The following is a 16,882-nucleotide window of genomic DNA, read 5'->3' on the forward strand; positions in this document are numbered from 1 at the left end:
ACTTGGATGTTGGAGATGCATCTCTGAAATAATTTTCAGGTGTCTACATGTATATTTATATATTTAATGGACTTCAATCTTTCCTTTGTTACTTAATTTTATTCGGCACAATCTATATTCAAGCATGTAGCTGTACCAGCTACATTTTTCGTTTTTTTATTTAAAACAAAGGTCCATTAACCCTTTGTTGACAGGTAACAATTGGTTTTGATGTTGTACTGTAAAATACATGGAGCCTAAATCCAAAAGTTAAATGGGGAAAGACTTTTGAACGCCTGTGCCCTATATCATTTTCTATTATGAGACACTTGCAATATCTAATAAGGCTTTGAAAGTGTTTGGCAGTATTTGTAGAAGGTCTGTTTGCAATGTTACAACTAAAAAGATTTATCTGTATTTTATTTAGGAAAAAGTCATTGTCAAAACCGGATTGGCTGTTCCCGATGGGATTGCAGTTGACTGGATTACCAAAACAATATATTTTGCTGAAAGTTCAGCTCATCGTATTGATGTTGTTAGCTATGATGGTCTACACCGCTCTGCACTGATCTCATTAAACTTGACAAGCCCAAGAGGATTAGCTCTCGATCCTAGTGTGGGATTTTTGTTTATCACAGACTGGGGAGGGGAAGCAAAAATTTTACGGTCTCAAATGGATGGTAGCAATTTAATACCCTTGGTTACTGAAAACATTGGTTGGCCTAATGGCATCACAATTGATTATACATCACAAACGTTGTATTGGATTGATGCACGCTATGATTACATTGATTCAGTCAACTACAATGGAAAAGGTAGAAAAAACATTATCAAGGGTCGAGACTTTGTTCCACATCCATTTGCTATAACAATGTTTGGAAATTACCTATACTTTACTGACTGGGTGAAAAAAGGGGTGATAATGGTTAACAAAAACGACAAAACAAATAAAGTCATATTTCATAACCTAACTAGACCCATGGACATCCAGTTGTTTGACGTGATCAGACAACCAAATGCAACAAATCCATGCAAGACAAGAACTACGAGGTGTCAGCACATGTGTGTTATTAAATCTCATAATGAATCTGCATGCTTATGTAAAACACGTTACAAATTAAAAAGTGACAGTGTAAGTTGTGAACTGGTTGACAATTTTTTAATATTTGCACGTAGTTGGGAAGTTCGTGGAATATCTCTTGATGAAGTGTACCCTCATGATGTTATAATGCCTGTGCTTGGATTAAGCAGTGCAGTTGGCACAGATTTTCATGCACTTGATGAATATATTTATTTTTCTGATGTGTCAACTAACAAGATTGGTAGAGTTTCTATAGCTGAAAATAGTGAAAACAATATTGAATGGCTAATAGAGAAGGACCTGCAAAACCCTGATGGTGTTGCAGTTGATTGGGTAGGGCATAATTTATACTGGACTGATTCAAAGGTTTATGGGAAATCAGAAATCAGTGTATCAAGATTGGATGGTAAATACAGAAAAACATTACTAAATAACAATTTGGGTAAACCAAGAGCAATTGTCGTTCATCCAACTGCTGGGTAATGTTTTATTTGTTTTGTTTTGTTTACTGTATTGAGAATTATTTCCATATTGTGGAATGCAAATACACTGCTTAAGAGGCCAATAATCTCCTTAAACCTCCTTAAAACTTAGACTTGGTAACAACTTTCTCAAATCTTCTTAATTTTCCTTTTACAAAACTATATGATCTGTTAAATTATTTGGAAAATGTGGTAATGCCCTCAAATGTCCTCAATTTTCGAATATCTCAAAAAAACCTCGTAAAAAGTCCATAAATCTTGACTCTAAAAAAAGAGGGACAAACCTAATACTGCATGATTTGGATTGTGGCTGTAATACAAAGGTCCTTTATAAGACTGCCACCATCCTAGATTTCTGCCCAGAGTCTTGACTGGAAAAGTATAATTTTATGAAAATTATATAAATATTTTCGTCCTAACTCTTCTTTTTATTCATTCATTTATTTATTCATACATTCCTTAATTTTGTTTCTTTATTTAAAGTCAAAACAATTTACATAATTCAGTTGTATTGTGTAAATTGTTTCGACTTTAATAAGAAACTAAACGAATGAAGTGAGTAAAAGTTTTCTAAAATTGTCTGTCAAAAGAACTGCATGTCAACAGCAAGGGCAAGTTATGTGCCCAAATATTTAATGCAAATAATAATAGAAAGGGTAACTAGGTCTTCTGTGGAAAAGTGTAAACTAAAGCTTTAAATTACTGCAACGTCAAATTGTTAAAAACTCTTGGAATACATCATACAGAGCATTGTTCCCCTTTACATTCCTTCTGTTCCTGATTATTTGACAAAAAGTATTTTTTTCTAATTTTTGCTGATTTTTTTATTGTAAGCAATGACCTGTTTTTAATGTTGGTTAAACATTTAAAAGACTTGTCACATTGTTTATCCAATGTATTTTAAATACAGCTAACATATTTTGTTATAATTCTAGGTATGTATTCTACACTGATTGGCTTGCTCCAGCCAAAATTGGACGACTGCATATGGATGGCACCAACTTTACTATTTTAATTAATGGAACATCATTAAATTGGCCGAATGGCTTAAGCATAGATTTTGATCAAAACAAAGTGTATTGGGCAGATGCAAAAATAGATAAAGTTGAAAGCATGAATTTAGATGGTACTGGTCGCACCACTGTCATTCCCAAAACACAGCATACGTTTGGTTTAGCAATTGATAATAATTACATATATTGGACTGATTGGCTTGCTAAAGAAATAATTCGTGTGAAAAAAACCAACACGTCGGATAAAAGCACTTTGAGAGGGGGTTATGGTGGCCTAATGGAAATTCAAATTTATGATAAATCTTTACAAAAGGGTATGGTAACAAAAATTATATTTTTTTTTTCAATGTTATTTTGTTGGTGCTTTTTATCAAAAAGAAGGTTTTTTGTACATATGTTTTCAAATGCATTAATTGGACAATGCCGCAAATGTACAAAAGGTTTAATTATTACTGTTCAACGTTCATGTCCTTTGTTACAGTAAATGACATCTGTCAAAAAGCAGGATGCCAGCAGTTGTGTTTTTCCATGCCTGGTAACCGTTTTGTCTGTGCATGCGGAGATAACTACACCCTTAACAGTGATGGGGAGACATGCAAAGGTTAGTTGCTATCACTTTATTGTTAATACTGTCAATAAGGGAAAATGACAAAATATAATCTAAATTGTATTTATGTTTTTGATATTCTTGCAATGTTTCCTAAATTTTTTTAATTTTTCTGGAAATTGGTTTTGATGAAAGAGAAAGCTTGTTTATTTCTAGAGGATAACCTTCCTTTTAAGATCCAGAAATGAAATAAATAAGATAATACTGCTAGTAATTATCCAAAACATACAGTACAAAGGATGAACAAACTTCTGTGTGGAAGATTTTTGTTTTACATGTATAGTAAATAATTACTGGCTATTAATAAGCTGCTACTTTTTTTAAACTTTTGTATTAGTCAATCATCTTGTGTTAGTTAAACAACTTGTTAATTTGAGAAGAATGTTGGTTGTTAAATAGCGCGTGAAGAGGATTATATCTAATTGTTCTTGGTTAACTTTGTCTATTAGCTTTGAATGCTACAGTAAAACCATCAAAATGCGGAAATGATTTTTTTCAATGTGATAGTGGACATTGTATTCGAAAGCATTGGACATGTGACGGTTCATATGATTGTAAAGACAAAAGCGATGAGACAGAAAAGTTGTGCAGTTAGTATTCTTTTTTTGTGTGTGTCTGAAAAGTCACTGTAAACGAGGTAGCTTTAAATAAATTTGAAATAATTGAGCAAAAATACCTAGAAGAGTTTTAAATAAATTTCAAATAATTTAGCAAAAATACCTAGAAGAGTTTGTTTTTTAGAAAATATTACATGTTCAAATGGAACATTTCAGTGTGATGGTTATCACTGCATACCTGCAGCTTGGAGGTGTGATTCAGAACTTGATTGCAAAGACGGAAAAGATGAAAAAAACTGTGGTAAATGTGACAAGTTTCAGTGTCATGATGGTGGGTGTGTTGAAAGTTCTTTTCGGTGTGACGGAGTTGCAGATTGTCGAGATAAAAGCGATGAAATAGATTGTGGTAAGCAGTACTTTCTACTGTCAACAACATAAATTCTTAGATCCTACCAGACTATTAGATAGCAAGAAAATTATCTTGTTTTCTTTTAGGAACTATCAAATGTAACCCTGCTACCCAATTTCAATGTGAAAGATCAGTCGCTAAATTTGGAAGTTGCATCCCATTGACATGGATTTGCAATGGCAATGCTGATTGTGTGGATGGTTCAGATGAAGACGCAGCCATGTGTCATAAATATTACTGCCTTGGTAATAAAGAATATAAAAGATGTGGTGATAATCAGTGTATACCATCAAATCTGCATTGTGATGGCACTTCTGATTGCAATGACTTTTCTGATGAAAAATATTGTAATAATGCAACATTACCAAGTAATTATTAATAAATTTTTTAACGCGTTAATTATCATTCTCGTCTTAAGATAATACCAGTTTGTGCAGGTTCAGTTACAAGCTTGTGTGTTTTTTTGTACAGGCTACTTCAACATGACAAAATGTCACCCTGATGAGTTCACCTGTAACCGCAGTAAAAAATGCGTCCCTAAGCATTCTGTTTGTGACACAATTATGGACTGCGAAGATGCGTCTGATGAACTGAATTGCACATTTTTGGAGTGCTCGAGTCGTCAGTTCCAGTGCAAAAATAAACGGTGCATCTTAACTGAAGATGTTTGTGATGGTGCAAATGACTGTGGTGACAACACGGATGAGAAAAACTGTCCTGGCAGTATGTTTAATTTAAAACTGTTTTTAATTTGTAAGAAAAGAAAAGTAACGTCTAAACATGTTTAAGTGTTAGGATCTTTTTTCTATTGCATTAATTTAAATAAGCAAGCACTATTTTTTATGTTACAATCTGGGAAAATAATATTCTGTGGGACATAAAGAGGTTTTTATCATAAGCATCTTTAAAGGATTGGACCAAGAAACAAGAAGACTTAAATCTTTAAAGTCAAGTTTCCATTCAATCCCCTAAGTGTGTATGTGTTAATAGTACTGATGTTAAACAGTCTGGTATTTACGAATTTGTAGTTGCAGATATTTTACTTAATTTGCCAGACTTTTGATTGTTTAGGATCAAAATATTCTTCGTTCTTAAAATTTTAAAATGCGATCTAAAATAACATTTCTATCACCACTTAAAAATATTTGATTCACAATTTTATCATTTTCTTTGCAAAGTGATTCGCGAAAATGGCATTTCAATTCGCAAATTGCAAATTGCGAACTGCTAATTTGAACCCTGAAGGGTATTCTTACTTTCGTATTATTTTACTATGTATGTCTTTTTGTGTTTACGCAACAATCAAAAAGTTACAATATTGTGTGTTTAACCAATTATTACTAGTAAAAATGACGAGATAACAAAGTTTTGCTGCCTAATACAAACAGTTGTAATTTGCTTAACATTTTGACTAACATTTACTGATTTCTGATATGACTAAATAAATGCAGATATTACTATGAAATTTTTTTTTTTTTTTTTTTTTTTTTTTTTTTTTTTAGAAAAAGCATGCACTGGAAGAGACTGGTCATGCTTTAATTCCAGTAAATGTATTCCACTGCGGAATGTTTGTGACTTGCACAAAGACTGCCCCTTTGGCGATGACGAGGATCCAGTAGGGTGTAAAATTGACACTTGCGCAGACATGAAAAATGCGTGTTATCAACAATGCTATGACACTCCGATTGGTTTGTTGTTACTTTTTCTAAATTGCAGACAGAAGTTCTCACTAGTCTTGTTATCATCATAAAGCCACCATTTTGTGTAAAATTTGCTTGCTGTTTATTTTCTACACTGTTGATAAATTATTCTCTATATGCATTTACATTAAAAAATCCCAGAAGATTTAGGACTTGGGTTTTCTAATACATTCAGTAAATCAAATTGGCACAGTCTTGAACAATTGAATATGTGATTTGATGTGCTGAGCTTAAATACATTGTTTTATAAAGTTCTATATGTGACATGTTTTGTGGTTTAGAGTACTGTTGTTATTTTGTGAATATCTGATAAAATTAAGCTAATCAATGATGCAATCACCTGTAATAAGAAAGCAATGTATTTTTTTTGTTACACCATAGACATAGCATTTAAGCCTTGTGAGAAAGATTTTATTAAAGTTTTAACGTAAATACAGGAATGTTTTTTAATTGTTTATTAACAAAATGTATTAATGTAAAAACTTGGTAAGAAATTTTTGACAACCTTATAACAAAATTTACCTATTTAAAACTTTGTAATAAATCTCATGGAAGGTTTTATAACGAAAATACATTTTAGCTGCACAATGTTTAAGCTATATAAAAAATTATCGTTTTTCAATAAATTCTAGAAATGTTTATCATTCCTAAGAAAGCTTTTCAAAAGTTTTACTGATAGTAAAAAAAATGGCATAACATATTTTTGCAAGATAGAAAATTAAACTGTAGCGTACAATTTTTTTCTTACACTGCAATGTTTTATAAAAAAAGATACCGTAATATGTAGCATATTATGCTGCGTTTTAAGTGCAAATTTAATCAGTACCCCAAATCGAAAACATGCCACATATGATTTTCTGATGACTTTTATTTGATGCTTGATGTTAAACATCAACTATGTCCATTCAAATTAGTAGTCAAAAGTAAACAATTATACCATTCAAGTTTTCGGAAATTCGAACAGTCATGCCTAATGACCAGCCATCATTGTAATATATCACCTTCCCAGACTTAACCTTTTTACTTTAGGACCTCGATGTGCATGTGCAAAAGGCTTTAAATTATCAAATGATTCAGTTAGCTGCTTGAACATCAATGAATGTGCTGAAGAGACCAATTTATGTAGTCATGTATGTAGTGATACAAAAGGCTCGTATTTATGCTCATGTGTTCCTGGTTTTACTTTAAGGCCGGATAGACATTCCTGTTCAGCTAATGGTATGTTCGGCTTTTTTTCATAATAAATACTGGTTGCAACAGTTTAACATGTGCAGTTGTATGATTGTTTTTTTTTTGTTTAGGTAAAAAACCCTTAATTGTATTTTCTGATCACAAAGAGGTTAAACAACTTGATCCAGTATCAGGGGTGGCAAAGACACTGGTTAACAGTTTAAAAAGTGTAATTGGCATTGACTTTTATTGGAAGCAGGAAAGATTATACTGGTCAGATGTTAGTGAAGACAAAATAGAAAGAATGTTTTTAAATGGAACTGGTAGGGAAGTAATCATCAATCAAGGTATGAACTCGCCAGAAGGCTTGGCTATTGATTGGATAGCCGATAACATTTATTGGACAGACATGAGGCTTGATACAATCGAAGCAGCAAAAACAGATGGTTCTATGCGATCAATAATATTGTCAGACAACCTTGATGCGCCAAGAGCACTTGCAATAGATCCACAAGTTGGGTATGTGTTATCAAAGCCTCTAAAAGTGTATTTTTACTTTTCATTACTGCACGTTTGGAATAACTCGTAGGCAAACTTTGACAGAACCAAACTGCCAGACATCAACTTTCAGATGCATTTTCATAGCTTTACCAAACAGTAATTTTTTATTGTTTTAGTTTTATGTTTTGGACAGATTGGGGAAAGAAACCCCGTATAGAACGTGCAGATATGGATGGTGGTAATAGAGTTGTGCTAGTAACTGATGGAATAAAATGGCCCAATGGATTGTCATTGGATCTACCAACAAAGTAGGATATCTGAGATAGTTACTTAAATTGTTTTTATGTATTTAAATCAAGAATTAAGTTTGCATGATTAATACCTAGTTTAATTTTAAAATGCAGAGGTTTATATATGACAAACCACTTTTTCTTTTTTTCAGGAAAGTTTATTTTGTCGATGCAAGAAAAGATTTTCTTGATGAAATGAATTATGATGGATCGAAACGCCGTACAGTTATTAAAGGTCCCAACCCTCGAATGATAACACATCCCTTTGCATTATCAATATTCGAAGATTATATCTATTTTACAGACTGGTCCCCTGGTTCCATCAGAAGAGTAAACAAATTCAATGGCGGGTCTAAGCGTATATTTAGTAGTCAGTTAAAAAAGCCTATGGGAATTCAAGTACTGCACCAGGCTCGTCAGCCAAGAGACTTAAGATTTAAAAATTATTGTGAGCAATCTCCTTGTTCACATTTGTGTGTTTTGCGACCTAAGAGTTATGCGTGCAAGTGTCCATTTGGATTTCAACTTTCTGCAGATAATAAAACCTGTGCAAGTATGTTTCTAAATTTTGCAAACAATATTTTGTTCTTTATTTTTCTGTAATTCATATATTTATTACTTTTAATCCACCCCTATATCAAACCTTTTATTGTTTCTCTATGTTATCTATTAAAGCCAAAATTGCACTCATTCTTTAGCCATTAAAGAGGTGTTGCTTTATGCCAGGAGGCAAGAAATTCGAGGTATATCATTAGATCCAAAAGACACAGTTGATAAAATCACACCCATCACTGGAACAAAGAATGCTATCGGGATTGACTTTCACTATGCAAAAAACCATATTTATTGGACAGATGTCAGCAGAGACTCAATTTCAAGAATTAACATCAATGGAACAAATAGGATAGACATAATTCCTTCAGGTTTGTTGTTGTTTTTAAGCATTAGATGTCTTTTTGTTACATTCTTCATAAACCGCTTGTAAAGGTTTATTTTTAACTAGGATAAGTTTTTTGGCATTCTTTATATGCATAAATTGAATAACCGTTGATATAAAAGAAATAATTTTAACAGAATTATTGAAATTATTATTGCCAATGGTTTTTTTAACATCAATGAATCCATTGAAGATTTGTGGCTAAATAGACATGAGTGTCAATAGGACCATCTATAGGACTAAAATTAGGCCAATTCCCTGATAATATTTTTAATTCATGACTAAAAATACCAAAAGAATTCTGCAATTTTTTATTTGCAACACCAGTGGAAAGAGAACTGCATAAATTCTTTAAATTTTTGCATTCTTTTGATGTTTAAAATTCTTTCCCAAAAAGCAATAATTGCATTAACAGTTACAACCATTATCGCACAAAAGCCAACTTAGTTTGTACATATTTTGTTGGTTTGTGACGTTACATGGTATACTTAGCTCAACATGTAAGTTGGTAGATGAAGTTTCACTCACAAATTCATCTTGTTAGAGTCATTTAAATTTCTGGAATCATCTTAATTTAAATGTTGAGTCGTTATTGAGTGAAGTGTTGACAGTTTCTTATGCTTACAAACCAGAGTATTGGTCATTATAACCAGTGCAAACCAATACATTGGAAGTTTTAAGCAATGAAGAAGACAAGTACAATTCCAGTAGAACAATAAATTTGCGCTGGTGTAAATTTAAAAATTGTGTTGTTCTTTCAACCTTTCTTTGCTGTTAATGTTGCAACGGATTTGAAATCCTGCTTGCTTCATTGTTACTAAACTTTGATTATAATAACCTCACACATATATTTTTGACAACATGTTTAAGCAAGACAAAACAAAAATAACACAAGAAAAATTTCATATTAAATTCAAGTATATGATAAAGATATTAATTTCCGACAATCACAAGAAACATGTTTCAGAATGCCTTTGTTAATATATCCAGGGAATTACATAACAAAATTTGATGTGATTTTTCAGGAAAGTTACTCAATTGTAAATTCTCATTGACATTATTATGGCGGTGACTGTGACATTATTATGATGCTGCCATGCTACCACTGACCTTCAAAGACTCACAAATATAGAATTTACAAAGTTGATATTCTTCCTAAAATTAACATTTTAAGCCCAACTTGTATCAATCTTAACCCTATTCAGTCCAGGGTTTTTCGAACATACTATGACCGGGGGCGGATTCCGCCCCCTTAATAACTTTTCATAGAATTGTTCAAATTGAAGCAAACTTGGCACACTTATAGTACGTCATAAAAGGAACAAAATGGCACCAATAAACTTTTGCTTGCGTCAGCACATTTTCTGTGACGTCATCAGAAGCTTGAAAATTGTTAAAAATGCCACTATCTGCTTAAAATATAATTACTTTTGTTCTAGAGTGAATTTTACATTCTGTTTAAAGTTTCTGAAAGCTAAATAAAAGTTATTTAACATATCTTCCGGTTTTTACATGGATCGGATAAAAAATTGCCAAAAATTGCCCGAAAATCCGTTTTTTTTCGATTTTCGGGTGAAATCCGACAAAATCGGGAAATCGGATTAGTCACGTGTTCAAATTATTCAAAATGATTCTTCTTGATGAAAAAAAGTTGTGTTGCAAGTTTCAAGTTCTAAGGATAATCCTAACAGGATTTATTATATTTTCCCCATTATAAGGATTTCATAGAGATTTTTAGGGGTAGTTTCGAGTAATGGCCAATATCAAAGCCTCTGAAAGGTATGGTACCTAAAAAATTAGCATGCAGGTGTCTAATAGATAAATGTTGAAACTCAGTAAGTATCATAGCCATATAACAAAGCAATCAGGAGTTATTAAAAAAAAACCGTCCCCCCCCCTGGACCGAATAGGGTTAAGGTTCTCCGTCAATGTAAATTTGCAAACTGAACATATGGGCTAATTGCACAATCATAATTTTTTTAACCTTGATAATTGTTTACTGACAATATTTTGTCATTGGTTTCAAGAAACATTTTTTGTGTGTACGTGTGAGATGATATACTCAAACATAATAAACAATGAAAAATAATGACAGTTACTCAGAAACTGTGCCATGTGTGAAACAAAGTGAGCTATTCTAGCTGAACATATAAATATACTTTTTGCAAGTTACACAGAGAATGCTTTACATTATGTCATAATTTTTAAAGCATGAAACAGTAGTTCTATGCAAACATTTCTCAATATGCCTAAAATTATTATCCATGTTGCAAAAACTTTCTAGATTAATTTTTTGGACCATAATTAAATTTTTTACACTACCCAAAACATGTTAGGGTAGCATACAGTACCTTAAATTATATACATCAATCTTGCGAAACTTTAATCATGCAGTATATGGTTAAAAACTGTCTTAAAAAGCTTTTCCATATTTTTTTTAGAAACTGCGAAAAGTTTGCTTATAATGCTTGAACATTGCTTGTTTTTTTGTTATAAAAAAATCCACTTAAGCATTATGCCATGGAAATGAAAAGATGTTATACATGTTAAAGTCTTTGTGTATGAATCTGTGAATAAATTTAGTCCAATCCTATGTGCAGTCACATTTTTCGATTGATAACCTAACTCTTCTTTAATAAAAATTATAGAAGATTTTTTGGAATTATGGAAGCTTTTTAATAAACACTTGCATTTAAACAATAAAATTATTGTCATTTAGGTTTGCCCTCACCAGATGGTATAGCGATTGACTGGATAGCAGAAAACATGTATTGGACCGATGCAGACACAAAGAAAATTGAAGTTTCGCGTCTTAATGGCAGATATCGAACTGTGATTGTTTCTACTAATTTAAGTCATCCAAGAGCAATAGTTGTGTATCCACAGAAGGGGTAAATCATATCTTATCACCTTTCCTATTTGTTTAAACTATTGGTTTAGCATTTAGTGTTTTTTAGCAAATGCATGAAGAACTGAAAATGATTTTTGTGTGGGGTATTTTGGTAAGGTTTTCCAAAACCCTTGTAGTTACTCTTCATTGATTTTAATAGTGATTAATTTGAAGGTTCTTTGTTGCACGTAAGTTATATCTAGTCTAGAATCCCAGACAAAATTGTAATAGCAATTGCTTTTCAATTACCCACTTTCCCCTATAGTTGCATATCAGTTTCTTGACCAAAACCGGTAGTCAAGCTCAGCACTGATCTTTGAGGGGGAGGAGGACACGAAATTCGCAGCCAAGTTTACATTTTTCCACTTATTTTGTCTAGGATTGTAGAAAAAAATATTTTAAAAGCAAAAAGGAAAAGAAAGATCTTTTTTAATTTGTAGAAGATTCTTCATTATTGTTGACATTCATCAAATTTTCAATCAACGGTTGCTACATCAGTAACACCAAGAACATCCTAACAAAAGTTACAAAAATAGTGAATTCTTAGTATTGATTTTCCTCTTGGACGGACAACCAATTTAGTGTAATATAAATTTGTTTTAAGGATTTTATTGTGGACAGATTGGGGGCAAAAAGTCATTGAACGAGCTAAACTGGATGGTTCTAATCGAATTCCCTTGGTGAAAAAAAATGTTGGTTACCCTAATGGCATCTCTATTGACTTGAAAAATAACCGTGTATATTGGTGCAATGCCGAAAGTGATGTTATTGAGAGTGTCAATCTTGATGGTACAAACAGAAAGAAATTGGCCATTGCCTCTAAGTTCATTGGACATCCTTTTAGCATAGCTGTTTTTAAAAATTACGTATACTGGACTGATTGGCAAAAGCGTGCAATCTTACGGGCAGACATTGATGGACAAAACGTTATAAAAATTCGTGAACAATACATGAGTTTGATGGGTTTGCGTGTGTTTCACAAGGATGCACAGCCTGCTGGTACAATGTTCTTTTTGTGTGTTGTTTCTCTGCTAATAAAGAACCTGATGTTACTCTGCTTTTAGGACCTAGTACAAATAAATAGAGGATTATCTAGGTTAAAGGCCTGACTTTAAGAAGTTCTTCCTGCTTTAGTAATACCTGTTATAATGGTAGTACATGAGGTTACTTAGCATATTGTTAAATTATTTCTATATAACGGGACATTTAAATCTAGGCTCGAATAACTGTGCTGTTGGTAAAAAACAATGTGAACAGTTGTGTTTTGCACTTAGCGAGCAAACCAGTAAATGTGGTTGTGCTACTGGCTATACTCCAAATCCAGATAATAGAACATGTGCTGGTTCAAACACGTTTTTGCTCTTTTCAACAACAAAAGGTTAGCTTGTTTACTTTTGCATATACAATTGTATTATGTCATTGCTTTTCTGTCATTACCTTCGCTTATCAGTTAATGTTCTCCTGCATTAACAAGTAATTTAGAATAAACAAAGCCTTTACTATAAAAAATCTAACTTTTTGATTATAAATTAAGGGATTGTACTTACATTTTCTTGTTTATTTTAGTGGTGCGTGCGATGTCTGTAGATGAGAAAGACACACAAGAGTCCATTGTACCTATTGTATTGAAGTCCTCATATGCTGTTGACTTCCATTATAAAACAGGAACAATTTATATGGTTGATGATGCGGCTAATGTAATATACAAGGCTAAACGTGATGGTAGTCCGCCAATACCAATTATCACTACTGGATTGCATTTGCCACAGGGTATAGCAGTAGACTGGGTAGCTGGAAATTTGTACTGGGCAGATCCTGAGACTAACTTGATTGAGGTATTTTCAGATACTTTAATATAAAGTGTATTAAGTGTTTTAGATAAATTATGGTGCAATATCCAGGCACTAGAGTGTTTTTTTAAATTATGAGTTTCATGGTTTGACATTCTTCCTGTACCTTTAGACCAATTACAATATTGGGCTGGTGATAATATCACAATAATGATTTTAGGTATATCAACTAAATATTATTTAAAAACAAGCTGGGTGTTAAATGATTTAAAATGCTGGTAGAAAATAGAAATTCCCCTGTTGCTACTAGTAACGACAATCTCCGGCTCATAGTCAGACAGACAATGATCGTTTTAATATAGACTAGCGTAAAAAGCCTTACTGTAGGTATGCATATATAAAAAAGAAAGCTACCTATAACATTCTAGGTAACGTAATTATATAGCTAAAAAATGTACCAAAATGAGCCAGCTACATGTCTAGTCTTAATTTACGATATGTAAAAAAAAGTATACCTACTGGAAATGCCCGTTTTTTAGCCATTTTTTAAAATGGCCAAACAGCATCACTTGGCTGCAAAAATTCAAGTAAACAATGCTAAAAAATGGACTAGCTACACTTCCTAAAATGTTCTTATTATGAAACAAGCCTCTCCACGACTTGGAACGGTCTTAAACAACTGGAAATTAAGGCTGGCTGTCATCAGCAAAAATTAGTATTGTTTAAGATTTTTAATCTAACCAAATGACCTAACATTCTATATTCCAAGTCTGCTATGAACTTTGAAATGTTTGGAGTGTGTTAACTAAATAGAAACTGATTTCTTAATTGTTTGTGGTTACAATCTTCCTTATTTCGCTTTCCTTTTTCCTAATTTATATTTATTTTGTTTTTTGTTTTTTTCACGTTTATTTATTCCCTAACCCTCTGACTGCATAAATGCGTTATTTTTATTTGTTAACAAAACAATGAAATATAATTATGTGTGACATTCTAGTTATATAATAATTAAACCCGCATGTTCTGTAATAAATTTTCTAACTCTTCTTTACAAAAATCTTCACAAAAAAGTTCGTGCTGCGTAACAATTTTTTCTTGCGCAAGTTAGTCTCCAGTTCGTTTGTTTGTTTTAATTGTACAAGGGTGGAAGGCTATGCTTTAAGTTTATCTAGCTGGGCATCATTGCGACAATCCTAATTAAGTTACCAGGGGGTGGGTAAAATTGACAAACTCTGATTTTTTTAAAAAAGCAGCAATGAACCCTCTTCTTTCTTATTATCTTCTGTGAAAACATAACTTTGTTAACGTACAATTCGTAGATCGTAGTATGAAACATAATAGAAGTACATAACAAGATTTTTCGATGCCTATATCTCCCACGAGAATGCAATTTGGTTAATCTCTTGCACGAAACTAAAAATATAAACATTCGAATTTCAAATTAGTAGAAAGAAGAAAGTTATTGCGATAACGACGCGAAAATACAGCGTTTTTATCTTTGAAATTCTCTATTTACGTTGATTATTTAAAAAAGTTGCGAAGTGTATCAACTTTGAAGTGCATTTGCCAGGGGTAAGGTTTTTTATTTTTGTTATTTCCACTTCGCAAAGGATAGTATTTTAATATTCAAAGACTGTCAAACGCATTTTTAGTTGTTAAATATTTTTTGGGAGGTCAATTTGTAAAAAAGAGGGTATTTTAGCCCATTTTAACCATGTTTTAATAGCGCATTTGGCAGGGCAATTTCTTTTTAGGTTTTAATAGGTTTAGGTTTTCTACAGAGCTTACGTGCAAAAGTATTATGATAAAATAAGAAGCAAATCTCGTACCTCTAACAAACCAAGCTATGTCAACCCTACAACGTTTGAAATGACTCACCTTGTGGCTTTGTCTGATTATGTTTAAATCTGGAACAGAGATAAAAATATCTGGAAGTTGCAAAAATTAATGGATTTTTTTTAATGTAGGGTTATTGATAAGTGCATCTGCGAAACTTTTTGTGGCATTGGCCATTTGCTTTGTCATACTTATTTCTAGCAAATTTATAACAAAATAGCAGCTAGATTGCAGACAATACCTATGTTATTAATAATGACAATTTCATTTTAGGTTTCAACCTTAAATGGCACTCATAGATTTGCATTGATCAACCTTGGTTTAGAGCGGCCACGATCTATTGTTCTTTATCCCTCGAAAGGTTTGATGTTTTGGACTGATTGGGGCTCTAATGCAAAAATTGAACGAGCGAACATGGATGGAAGTAATCGCACAGTGCTAGTAAATTCTACTATCATGAGCAGTTTAGGTTTAGGTGCAAAAATAGTTTGGCCTAATGGGTTAGCTGTAGATTACGACACAGATACTATTTACTGGGTTGATGCAAACAGTGACATAATGGCCACAATGGATTTAAATGGAGGTAATATATGTTTTTTACAGAAGTGTGATGTTTTTAGTGTGTTATTTTTCCTGTAAAAATAAGGTCACTTGCCAATAACAGTGCTAACTCTCTTATTTTTTTTATATTTTACACAGTCTTTCTAACTAATTTAGGATTCGATATTAATGGATATTATGATGCGAGTCTTTGCATTGATTTAGCCTATCTAATTTTTTTCATATAGTTTATTTTAGGATTTAGCGGCCCCTAATTTCTTAACAAAAACAACAGTAAACTAGTTTACTGTATTGGTGGATTGCTTTTCATGAGAAGTTGTGGGTGTAGAAGACAACTAATATTACGCTCCAGGGTTCGAATTAGAAAAGTAAAGTCTGTTCGCAAAAATTTCGGCACTCTGTAACGAAGTAAACCACGCCTGGGAACACCTTAGATCAATTACTATTTTTCTATCGCCGTTCTTCGTTCTTAAGTTTTTAAAATCGATCTAAAAAAGCATTTCTATCGCCATTTTTTGGTTTTAAACTTTTAACATGCGAACTAAAAAAGCATTTCTATCGGCACTAAAAAATATTCGATTCGCAATTTTATTATTTTCTTTGCAAAGTGATTCGCAAAAATGGCATTTCGATTCGCAAATGGCAAATTGCGAACTGCTAATTCGAACCCTGCGCTCTCATAAAGCATTTTTTTCTTGGATTTGTTTTAACACAATCAATAAGCATAGTTAGGGTATGTAGTCACACACCTGCATTAATGCATGAGCATGCATGTGCCCAGCCGTTAAAATTAGATTTTTTTTACGTCAACAATAAAACTGCCGACCTGAGATACATTTCAACTGATTTGCGTTGGCATTGCGTCGACAGTACAACTGGCTTTTTATGTTTCAAGATGAACTCATTAGGAAGTACGTTGTGCACGTACGTTGTGCACGATGCCCTGAAGGTCAGGGCATCATTAAGTTGTATGTCGCAGAAGTCGCCGGTGACATGCTTCGAAAATGCTTGTCACGAGCATTGTTTCACATGACGTAAAACTATACAGAAGACTCAATTGATAGAGTTTTCGCAGAACA

General features: G+C 32.6%; 1 protein-coding gene across 1 annotated transcript in view; it reads left to right on the forward strand.

Annotated features, from left to right (window-relative positions):
* Positions 1–16,882, forward strand: part of LOC130641742 (low-density lipoprotein receptor-related protein 1-like) — a 45,621-nt gene that overhangs the window by 6,354 nt on the left and 22,385 nt on the right. The window contains exons 11-28 of the mRNA XM_057448682.1: positions 407–1,539; positions 2,478–2,869; positions 3,037–3,156; positions 3,612–3,752; positions 3,904–4,125; positions 4,215–4,496; positions 4,600–4,851; positions 5,631–5,816; positions 6,858–7,046; positions 7,130–7,517; positions 7,676–7,807; positions 7,942–8,342; positions 8,488–8,712; positions 11,446–11,617; positions 12,221–12,615; positions 12,833–12,994; positions 13,183–13,451; positions 15,516–15,825. Of these exons, the coding sequence (XP_057304665.1) occupies positions 407–1,539; positions 2,478–2,869; positions 3,037–3,156; positions 3,612–3,752; positions 3,904–4,125; positions 4,215–4,496; positions 4,600–4,851; positions 5,631–5,816; positions 6,858–7,046; positions 7,130–7,517; positions 7,676–7,807; positions 7,942–8,342; positions 8,488–8,712; positions 11,446–11,617; positions 12,221–12,615; positions 12,833–12,994; positions 13,183–13,451; positions 15,516–15,825 (5,371 nt within the window). The remainder of the gene's footprint in view (positions 1–406; positions 1,540–2,477; positions 2,870–3,036; positions 3,157–3,611; positions 3,753–3,903; positions 4,126–4,214; positions 4,497–4,599; positions 4,852–5,630; positions 5,817–6,857; positions 7,047–7,129; positions 7,518–7,675; positions 7,808–7,941; positions 8,343–8,487; positions 8,713–11,445; positions 11,618–12,220; positions 12,616–12,832; positions 12,995–13,182; positions 13,452–15,515; positions 15,826–16,882) is intronic.

Source organism: Hydractinia symbiolongicarpus, chromosome 4 (genome assembly GCF_029227915.1).
Source record: "Hydractinia symbiolongicarpus strain clone_291-10 chromosome 4, HSymV2.1, whole genome shotgun sequence".
Taxonomy (NCBI): Eukaryota; Metazoa; Cnidaria; class Hydrozoa; order Anthoathecata; family Hydractiniidae; genus Hydractinia; species Hydractinia symbiolongicarpus.